This window comes from Antechinus flavipes, chromosome 3 (genome assembly GCF_016432865.1).
Source record: "Antechinus flavipes isolate AdamAnt ecotype Samford, QLD, Australia chromosome 3, AdamAnt_v2, whole genome shotgun sequence".
Taxonomy (NCBI): domain Eukaryota; kingdom Metazoa; phylum Chordata; class Mammalia; order Dasyuromorphia; family Dasyuridae; genus Antechinus; species Antechinus flavipes.
Window position 1 is genome coordinate 561,070,077 of NC_067400.1, and position 11,612 is coordinate 561,081,688.

An 11,612-nucleotide genomic window follows, 5' to 3' on the forward strand; every position below is an offset into this window, starting at 1 on the left:
TTATCTGGCCTAATTGGGGCGGGTGGAGGAGGAGGAAAAGGAGAAGAGATACAGATGGAGACAGAGAAAGCTGAATAGAATTTTATTCTATAGGGAAAGAAACTACGGACACATATAAACGTGTACCAGAAAGCACGTTGTAGTTGGAGTAACCCTGGGGCATGCCGTGTGCCAGGGCCAGAGCAGGGTAGGCTGGGACTGGGTGTAGGTCGGAATGTGTCTTGGCAGGAATGTGTGTGCTGGGCCCAGGTGAGAGGGAGGGAAAGGGCATTCTCCCCCAGAGCTGCTGCTGGAGGGCAGACCCTGCGGACCCTCTCTGCCTACGCCCTCGGGCTGCCGTTCTCCAGCCCAGCTGAGGGCTCTGGGAGGAGGGACTTGGCTTGGCAGTTAAGGCAAAGCCCCTGAAGGGCCAATAGGGCCACTTTGCTTGCCCTTCCACCACAGGTCAAATGGAGGCCCTGAAATCCAAGCCATGTCAGCCATTTTCTCTAGCAAAGGCCCTCAAATGACCAGTAAGACAGGGAGCCATTCTCAGGTCATCTTTTTGTTGTGAGGTCCCAGGCTCTGAGGTTCCCACTAATCTGGCCACAGAAAGATACACTATCCCTGCTTCAGTCTTGTCCCCCCATCCTGCTCCAGCCAATAAAGAAATTGAAAGCTGGAAGGGACTTTGGACATCATCTGGTTCAATCTCTCCCCCCCTTCCCCCCCCCCCCCCTTTTTTTTTTTTTTTTAAGAGATAAGGAGCTTAAAGCCAAGTTGGGCTAAGAGTCACAAAACTACGTGGTATTTGAGTCAGGATCTGATATATTCCTGATTCAGATTCTAGCCCTCTAGATATCCATTATGCTACACTTTCTCTTAGAGAGTCCTGAAATTTAAGAGGGAAGGAGGAAGAGAAACAGAGGGGAAGAGAAGGAAGAGGAGGAAGAGAGACAAAGACAGAAGCAGACAGAAAGCTGAATATAATTTTATTCTATTGGGGCAAAAAACATCTCCTGCAGGAGATGGCCTCTCTAGGAATAATACCATTATCATTTATGTAGCATTTCAAGTTTACAAACTGCTTTATAGATGTTATAGGTAGGTGTTATTCTTTCCATTTTACAGATGACAAAATTGAAATCGAGAGAGTTTTTAAATTAAAATGCCCAGAAAGGATCATATGGCTCCTACGTGTCAGTGGTCCATGCATTATACCACTTAGCTCTCTGAGAAGTAGTTATTCAGCCTCTGGGTGAATGAACGTTCCCTTCCAACGATGGAGAACTCATTGCATACCAAGGCATCCCTTTGCACTTCTGGACGACTCTAATGGTTAGAAAGTTTTCCCTTATATCAAGGCTGAAATTTATCCCCTTGTAATGTTTCTGTATGGAAAGCAGAGTAGATTTTCTGTCAAGTCTTTGAGAATGCGAATGAGCAGTCGATCATTTCCCTCCCTATGCTGAACTCTTGGGCTCCGTCTACCTTTAGCAAGATTCGGATGGGAAGAACCAGGCTCCTCCCCCAAAGCAGAGTGGGTGGGTGGGGTAAGGGGGTCTGTTGACCTATGCCTTTATGTTCCACTCTCCCTTATAGGGCCAAGTCAAAAAATGGAGGCCGCTGTCTTCGGGAGCGATTGGAGAAGATTGGTCTCAACCTGCCAGCGGGGCGTCGGAAGGCAGCTAATGTGACACTGCTTACCTCCCTGGTGGAAGGTAAATGGGGCTTAGCCCATCCTCTTACCAAGAGCCATTGGGGCAGGATGCTCTGGGCCCAGGAGAGACTTGGGCTAAGATCGCACAGATCCTGCTCTCTTACAATCCAGTCCGAGGAGAAGGCACGCCGTGTAACAGTGTGATTTAAGGGAAAGCAAGAACAGGACACAGGGAGAAAGGTGCAGGCAAAATGCCATGGGAAACAAACTCCAGGAGGACTAGGTCTTATATACAACAGGCTCAATGGCACTTTTCTTGAGCCTCTCTAAATGTGAAATAAAGGTGGGATAGCTGGTCTCTGACCACTTGATTTTCCCCTCAACTCAGTTGATTTAGTCATGGAAAATAAGGAGCAGAAAATGAGGAGCGAATTTTTCTTTTTAAACAAAGTATGAATAAGTGTCTTGGATGGAATTGGAAGAGGCAACGCCATCAATTGAGTTGCAATTGGCCACACGCTGAGTGACATCCTGAAGCTCAACAGTGTGACTGCTGTACCTATACCAGAGCAGCAGTAGGTGTGTGTGTGTGTGTGTGTGTGTGTGTGTGTGTGTGTTCTCCCTAACCAACTGCAAAATTTTGAAAATGAAAAAAAACTAAAAAATAACTCATACTCTTCTTCTTCTTTTTTTTTTTTTTAACCTTTTTTTTAATTAAAGCTTTTTATTTTCAAAACATGCATGGGTAATTTTTCAATACTGACCCTTGCAAAATCTTGTGTTTCAATCCCCCCTTTCTCCCATCCCCTGCTCTATTTAGCAAGTAACCCACTATATATTAAACCTATAGGAGTCCCAAAGGCCTCCTTTCCCCATCTGAAGCTAACTGGTTAAGTTAGACGAGCTGCCTCAGGTCCGCTTCCCCTCATAAAAGAAGCTGAAAACTCAGTCGAAAGAATGTCCCAGCAGCTCTGAAACAGGGGTCAGAGGATGGAGGAGAATCCTTAGGTTGTAATGATGGCCTTCTCCCCTCTCCAGGAGAGGCTGTGCACCTCGCCAGGGATTTTGGCTACGTGTGTGAGACGGAGTTCCCAGCCAAGGCAGCCGCTGAGTACCTGTGCCGGCAACATGCGGACCCTGCAGAGCTGCACAGTCGAAAGAACATGCTGCTAGCCACTAAGTGAGTATGTGCTGTGGGGAGCTGGGGTGGGTGCTGGTACCGAGGGCCCAATTAACCAGGGACACACATCCCTGGCAACCGTGGTAATATCCCTCCTTCCCCCTTCAGTATCCCACAGCAAGCCTCAGAGCTCTCAAAATCTCAAAGCTAGAAGGACCTCAGATTATCCATTGGTGTGTCAGCTCTTTGCCTCTTTGGGGGTACCCTCGGTGCTTTAGCTCAGTCCTGGCACATAGTAGATGCCTGACAGGTGATTATTGGTTGGTTGGTTGATGATGAGCCAGCCGGCCTTCTACCTGGGCAGAAATGCAGCCTCTACTTGATGACCTTGAGAGGAAGTATGAGACCGGGAAAAGAACACGGGTTTGGAGTCAAAGGACCTGGGTTCAAGTTCTCTTTGTGACCTTGGAAGATGCACCTAATCTCCCTCATCATCAGTTTTTTCATATGTAAAATGAGGAAGTCTACCTCCTCTAGATGGTCTCTGAGGATCCTTCTGGCTTTTATAACAAAAATTTAAAAGAGGAATAAATAGCCAACATATCAACTGAGTCCCACCTTATAAGCAGTGTTCCTCACCTATCCACTTCACCTCTGCAAAAAAGGGAGGGAAGCACATCCTCCTATTTCTTCTTTGGAGCCATAATAATTTCTTTTTTCTTTTTTTACTTTTTGTTGTTCCACACATGATTTTCCTAGTTTTGCTTGCTTCATTTTGAATCAGTTCCTATAACTTCCCATGCTTCTTTGTTCTTCATATTTATTGTTTCTGACAGTGAAGTGATAATTCTCCTGTGTTCATGTACCACAAGTGGTTAAATTCTATGATTCTTTCTCTACCCACCTGGTTTCTATAAACTCAACCCAATTTCCTTCTTTAACATCTCTACTTCTGCTCAGGGCACCATGAGCCAAAGTCACCCAGCATTATCAGGATGCTTTTTCTGACCCTCAAGCTTAATTTGTCTCTTTTCATTGTCCACCATTGTTTGTTTTTTAGGACTAAATAGAATGAGATTAATCTCTTCTCCCCCAAATCTTCTTTGTCCGGGGTAACTATATCCAAATCATGGGTTTAAGTCCCTTTACCATTTTTTAAAACCCATTTATCTTTACAGGTTGCCCTCCTGGACAGTTTCCATCTTTTCAAAATTGTAGCACCCAGAACACAGTCATCCAGATGATGTCTGATGAGAGCACAGTATAGTTGGACCATCATCTTCTTAATGCAGCCAAGGTTGCACTAGATTTTTTTTGGCCATCTCATTACATTGTTGACTTATTCAACTTACAATCCACTAAAACCATCTGATCTTTTTCACGACCATTGTTGTCTATCCATGACTTACTCGTTGTATATTTGTGAAGGTAATTTTTTTTTTTTGATTCCACCTAATGCTCCAGCCTATCAAGAGTCTTTTGGAACCTCATTCTGGAACCCAGTATATTAGCCAGCTTTGTATCATCTTCAGATTTGATGAGCTTTATCCATTGATAGCAATGTTAACCAGACCAAAACTAAGTTCACTAGAAACCTCTTGCCACGTGGACATAGTCCTGGTCATTCAACCAGCTCTGAATCCATCTGATTATATCTCTATTTTCTCCATAAGGATAACATGAGACACTTAAAATAAAGTGTCCTATTTTTTTTTCATAATGATAACTTTTTATTGACAGAACCCATGCCACGGTAATTTTTACAGCATTATTCCTTGCACTCACTTCAGTTGCGACTTTTCCCCCTCCCTCATTCCACCCCCTCCCCCAGATGGCAAGCAGTCCTATACATGTTAAATATGTCACAGTATATCCTAGATACAATATATGTGTGCAGAACTGAACAGTTCTCTTGTTGCACAGGGAGAATTGGATTCAGAAGGTATAAATAACCCGGGAAGAAAAACAAAAATGCAAATAGTTCATACTCGTTTCCCAGTGTTCTTTCTTTGGGTGTAGCTGCTTCTGTCCATCCTTGATCAATTGAAACTGAGTTAGATCTTCTCTCAGTCGAAGAAATCTACTTCCATCAGAATATATCCCATGAAACACTTTATTAATAATTTTGCTAAAATTGAGGCAAACCATATCCACAGCATTGTCCTCATCTATTAATTTATTCTCTCAATAAGGGAAATTAAAACATACTGTCAAGATTTGTTCTTGATGAAGCCTTTTGGAATTGCTGCTTTCTTTCTTTTCTAGATGTTTGCTCATCTTTTGTTTTAGAATTTTCTTAGAAAATCAGGTCAAACTCATTGGTCTTTTCTCCATTCTCTTTATGTTTTTTGAAAATTGATATGCCTAATTGGCAACTGGTAATGTAGGACTGAAGCTCAGGAGAGACCCTAGAGCTGGATATATAGATCTGGAAATAATATGTATGGGGAGAGGGACTGGAACTGCATTTTCACTGATATAAAGAAATCCTTATACCAATACAAGACAGTCCTTTCTCTGCAACTTGGAGTCTTGAAGAATTTCCCAGAACACTGAGGGAAGTTAAATAATTTAGGTCACCTTGTGTCAGAAGTAAGCCTTGAACAAGGATCTTCCTGGCTCTGAAATCTCTTTCAGCATCTCTATAGCCATGATAATTTGATTTTATGGAAGCTGACCCCTCATCTAGTGCGAGAGAACATAAAAGCCCAGCTCAAATCCTATCTCTTCCGATAGGATTTTGCAGTATTATCCAGAAAAAAATAGAATCATGGAGCATCAGAGATGGAAGGAACCTTAACGGGAATAGAACTCAGATTTTAAGCATTCAATCATCATACATTTAATATAGAACTTTGCATATGCAAATCTTAGCACTAGGAAATCAGGGGGAGGCAGGGTTACCAAGAAGAATAAGCTATAGTCTTTGTCTTCAAGAAATTCAGAGAAGATTTAGAACATGATGTAGGTAGTATATGATGAATGCCATAATGAAGGGAGGAAAGACACTAAAATTTATTAATTGTCTACTACATGCTAAGTATTTTTACAAAAACTACTAATGACAATGCTGGGAGGTAGACACTATTATTATCCCCATTTTACAGTTGGAGAAACTGATTAAGTCACTTGTTCAGGACCACACAGCTAATAAGTATCTGAGATCAGATTTGAATTCAGATCTTTCTAACTCTAAATCCAGTGCTCTATCTACTGTAACGTGGAGAGATAATTATGAAGTTCAGAAGAAGAGTCCATTGCTGGCTCAGAGACCAGGAAAAGGTTTTCTGAGCTTAGCCAACAAGTATTTAAGTGTTTACTAAAGAACTGAATCTTTTTTTTTTTTAATAGCTTTTTATTTACAAGATATATGCATGGGTAATTGTACAGCATTGACAATTGCCAAACCTTTTGTTCCACTTTTTCCCCTTCTTCCCTACCCCTCCTTCCCCCCATGGCAGGTTGACCAATACATGTTAAATACGTTAAAGTATAAATTAAATACAATATAAGTATACATGTCTTAACAGTTATTTTACTGTACAGAAAGAATCGGGGTTTGAAATAGAGTACTATTAGTCTGTGAAGGAAATAAAAAATGCTGGCAGACAAAAATAGAGGGAGTGGGAATTCTAGGTAATGGTTCATAGTCATCTCCCAGAGTTTAAAGAACAGAATCTTAAGGATGGGTTATACTAGAAGATGATTAAGTGGCAGAGAAAGGTTTTAAATGCATTAGTTTGAGATTATTCTTTTTTTTTTTTTTGTTGAGACATTTGGGGTTAAGTGACTTGCTTAGGGTCACACAGCTAGGAAATGTCAAGTGTCTGGGATCAGATTTGAACTCAGGTCTTCCTGACTTCAGAGCTAGTGCTCTAACCACTTTGCCACCTAGCTACCCCTAAATGTATTAGTTTGAATGAGATAATCTAATACAAAGCACTATTCCGATCTCTATAGCAAGAGTTAGGGCATTTTAAGTTCCCAAAGCATTATTTTGATGATTATTCCTCTTACTTTATTTTTAACTTAAATTTAATACTTAATTTCCCCCCAATTACATGTAAAAACAATTTTTGACGTTCTTTAAAATTTTTTTTGAGTTCTAAATTCTCTCTGTTCCTCTCTTCCCTTCTCTGAGCCTCTTTGAGAAGAAAAGCAATTTTGATAATAGGTTATATATGTGCAATCATATAAAAGATTTCTACATTAGTCATGTTGTGAAAGAAACAAGAAAAATAAGGAAAGTAAAAAAGTCTTTCTTTTTTTAATATATCTCTTTTCTTAAAAAAAGTTTATTGATTACTAATATATTTTGAACTAGTTTGTTTTGCATTAAGTTCATTAAAGCTTTATTTTAAAAAAAATGTACATGCCTTTTAAAAATATGACTTACATTTCTCAAAAAGTTCAATTGATTTCTTTCTTGATTGGAATTCTAATATCACTCGAGGCTATTTTCCTTAAGTCATTGTGGTCATTGTATAAGTTGGTTTTTTTAGGTCTGTCTATTCTGCATCAATTCATAAACGTTCTTTCCAGATATCTTTGAATTCTTCATATTTGTTGACTTTTGAGGTGACTTGTGGTGATTGCCTAATGCGGTTAATCCTTTCTATCCGAGAGACCTTGGGCAAAGTTTTTGTGCTTGAAACTCTAGATCTTCATCACCAAAGGGAATTTCCTCACTGGGAGTTCCCTATATAAAGAAATCACAGATCCAGTGTTTTTTTTAAAAAAAAGAATAATATTCCAAGGTATTCATATGTCATAAATTTGTTCATCTATTCCCCAATTAGTGGTTATTTACTTTGCTTCTAGTTCTTTGTTATCATAAAAAAATTCTGATATAAATATTCTTTGTATAACAACTTTCCTTTTGTCTTTTAAGCACCTTGGAGTTATAGTATTTTTTAAAAAATAACTCAGCTCCTTTCTTGTACCATAAATGAAGTTCTGTGAGGGCATGGCCAGAACAAGCCTTATTTGTCCATCTTCACCTAAAGCCTTGCACAAAGTAGCTGCTTATTAATGACCATGGTACTCAAGTCTATAGTCACCTATCAGCCATGGGATGCTGTCTCTTTCCCATCCCCACCCCCTGGTCGCCCCAACAATTCTCAAATGATATGGCAATAGCTGCTCATCCATTAGAAAAGCATAGCAGATAGAAAGGAACTACTATTAAATACCTGTCCTTGGCATTTTACAAATATTATCTCATTTCTTTTTCACAACAACTCTATGAGGTAGGTGCAATAATTATCCCTATTTCACAGCTGAGGAAACTGAGGAAGATGAAGGTTAAGTGGCTTGTTGAGAGTAGGAAGTGTGAGTCTGGAACCTGTAGGTAACAAGAAGTCCCTGAGAGGAATAGGGGAGTGAATAGGTCAAGAGATATACAAGTCATTTGATGTTTCTTAATCTATAAAATGAGGATACTCATGCTCACCTGACTCACAGGGGTATCTGGAAGAAAGGGCTTTGTAAATCTTGTAAATATTACACACACACACAATGATCTATAATTGCTCTGAAGGACTAAGGATAAAAAATCCTATCCATATCCAGAGAAGGAACTGATTGTATCTGAATACTGATTGAAGCATTCTTTTTTTCTCTTTCTTTTTTTAAACAATTTTTCTTGAGAGCTTTTTATTTTCATTGCGATAGGAGATCTGTATTTTCTTTCACAACTTTACTTTTATGAAAATGTTTTGTGTAACTTCATATGTAGGAGATAAGAGAACCTAGAACTCAAAAAAAATTAAAAGCGTGTAAACTTTTTTGTTGTTGTTTTGAATATAACTGGGTAAAAAAAGTTAAATAAATAAAATAAAATTTAAAAAAGATTTTACACACACACACACACACACACACATATACAATGTAGTCACTATATATGTAAAGTATTGGGCAATAGTTTCCATTCTGATCTCTCAGCCTTTCTTTTCTCCTGCATTAGAATTCTAATGCACAAAAAAAAAATAAAAAAATAAAAAAAAAAAAAAAAAAAGAATTCTAATGCACCTGCTCCTTTTCTAACTAACCTGGGATATCTGCCTCCTCTCCTGCCAGGCAAATCTGCAAAGAGTTTTCAGACCTGATGGCACAGGACCGTTCCCCACTGGGCAATAGCCGACCCTCTCTCATCCTGGAGCCCGGAGTCCAGAGCTGCCTCACTCATTTCAGCCTCATCACCCACGGCTTTGGGGGCCCAGCCATCTGTGCCGCGCTCACGGCCTTCCAGAACTACCTGGTTGAGTCCCTCAAGGGACTCGACAAAATGTTCCTGAGCAGCTCGGGCAACAGGCACCCAACTGGAGACTCAAAAGTATCAGAAAAGGATGTGAAACACCAGAAATAATCTGCTCTCGCCTCCGGCCTCCCCTGCCCCCTTGGGCCCGGGGTTCTCCTGAAGCTTGGGAAAGGAGGCCTGATCTCTTGAGTTTTGGGAACAGGGAGGAAAAAGAAGGGGGGAAAAGGCAGTTTGACTGTTGGGTCATTCTGGAGCACAGGTTGGAAAGATTTTTAGTTTGCTTTCAAAGGCAGTGATTGGGGAAAGAAGGAAAAATAGAGAGAAACCATGGAACAGTGTGCTGGAAGTGGGAGCAGGGGAAGGCTAGGCGGCTCGGAGACCTCGTTCCCTCTGCAGATTGATTCAGTTTGAAGCCGGGGACCCGCCATTCTACATCACACGTGCAATGTTCTGGCTCCTCTATCCCCCTCTCGGTGGAAGAGGCTTAGAGAAGGCTTCTGAGAGAGCCTCACTTGGTAGGGAAGGGGTGGGGAAGGGGCTTCATAGGGCAAGGGTGGGGGGAGGGGGGTGGTTGGGGTGGGGGATGATGAGATCATCATGAGATGAGATGAGAATGGCAATCCTTTGGCTGAAACCGGGGAGTGTGTGGGTAGGGGGGGTCTCCCTCACCATACAGAGAAGGCCCTTCCCGGCATAGGAAATACCCAATGTGGCTGATGACCCCTGGATGTTGTTCAAGGATCGGCTCTTTGACTCCCTTCCCATTCTTCCACAAGAGTAGTGGACATGAAGAATCGGCTCTGTTAGGTTCCTTAATAACCCTTCTTTCCACCTCCCTGATGGAACCCCCTGCCCCCCAAATGAAAAGGACCCAAGGGAGAGAGAAGCTATTGAAAAAACACAAAGCAGAAGCAGCACTTGAGTCCAGGCCAAACTCCATGGCCTTGTCGCCATCTGTACATATTTATTTATGTTGTAATTAAATCAGAATGTCTCAAAGTCTCCATTGCGAGTTATTTATATTGGGTTGAATTGGGAATTCTGATTTGGTTTGGTTTCCTTTCTCTTCGGCAGAGAGACCTCTGGGCCAATGGACACGGGAAGGAAGGGGGGTAGTTCTATCCCTGGGAACCTCTGGCTTGGCGGGATGGCAGCTGAAGTACTGCCGCCTCCGCCATTGTGTCGCTGGCGAGCTCTTGGCGGCTGAGTCTTGTTTCTCTGGATCCTGAAATAGCTGTGTTCTCCAACCACCAAGGTGTCTGCTTAATAAAATCCTTTGATTGGCTCTGCAGCCCTCTCTGTCCTCCTTCAGGCTAAGGGCTGGAGGGCTGGGTTGTCAGTGGGAAGGCAATATATCTATATTATCAATATAAGGGACTGGGAAGGAGCTAACACTGCCTCAGGAACCCGCTGGGGGAAAACTGAAAGGCAGTGTGGGACAATGGCTAACAAGCTGGCTACAGAGGAAGTCCTGGATTCAAATCCTGCCTCTGACATGAGTTGTCTGACCATGGGCAAATCATTTAACCTATTTCCTCATCTATAAATTGGGCACACTGATAGGACCTGTTTCGTCAATCAAATGGGATAATGTAGGTGTCAGGTGCCTTGTGAACTTGAAAGTACTTAATGAGCACCAGCGATCATGAAAATGGATCTCAAACCAGAATAAGCATTTATGGGGATAGAACACCTGACCCAGAGTCAGGAAAAGAGTTCAAATCTCCCTCAGACACTTATTAGTTTGTAATCCTGGGCAAGCCATTGAATGTTTCCGTTTTTTTTTTTTTTTTTTTTTTTGTTTGTTTGTTTGTTTGGTTTTTTAGCTATAAAATGAGCATGTTAATGAGATAGTGGCTGTTAGGTATTTTGTAAACTTTAAAGCACTTTATGAATGTAGGTTATCATTTAAGTTGCATGGATTTTAGAACAGAATAAGCATGTATAGGACACAGTTAGATGGTGAGTCTAGAGTCAAGAAGACAAGTTCAACTACAGCCTCAGTGCTTACTAGCTACATGATCTGGGCAATTCACTTAACCTGCCTGTTTCAGCTTCCTCATCTGTAAAATAAGCTGGAGAAGGAAATAGCAAACCTATTTTTGCCAAGAAAATCCCAAGGGATCAGAAAGGGTTGGACTCAACAACAAAAGCATTTATTAAAGCACCTACTGTGTGCTCATTTGAGCCTCACAACCAGCCTGGGAGGTAGGTGCTATTATTGTCAGATGAGGAAACCAAGGCGGGTAAAGTTAGATGGCTTGCCCAGTATTTGAGAATGAATTTGAACTTGGGTCTTCTTGACTTCAGACTTAAGTGTTCCACCCACCCTATCACCTAGTTGTCCCAACTTGCCTTTATTTTTGGTATGAGAAGATAACTAACAACCTCTCAGTTTGAAGAATCCATTTAATGTGTCATAGGATCCTAAAATACATGGGCAACTGTTGCTTATGTACAAGAAGAAAGACTCTGGCTATGTCCTTGGCAGGTTTTTCTGAGATCCTGAAGGAATGGAGCATGAGGCAGTGTCCAAAGACTGAATTCTTCACCAGAGCTCCATTGCTGACTTTGTGACTACTGGTAAATCACTA

At 41.3% G+C, this 11,612-nt stretch overlaps 1 protein-coding gene across 1 annotated transcript in view; it reads left to right on the forward strand.

Moving 5' to 3' along the window:
* Positions 1-10,309, forward strand: part of TFAP2E (transcription factor AP-2 epsilon) — a 37,333-nt gene extending 27,024 nt beyond the window's left edge. The window contains exons 5-7 of the mRNA XM_051987665.1: positions 1,582-1,700; positions 2,678-2,819; positions 8,838-10,309. Of these exons, the coding sequence (XP_051843625.1) occupies positions 1,582-1,700; positions 2,678-2,819; positions 8,838-9,126 (550 nt within the window). The 3' untranslated portion in view covers positions 9,127-10,309. The remainder of the gene's footprint in view (positions 1-1,581; positions 1,701-2,677; positions 2,820-8,837) is intronic.
* The last annotated feature ends 1,303 nt before the right edge of the window (positions 10,310-11,612 follow it).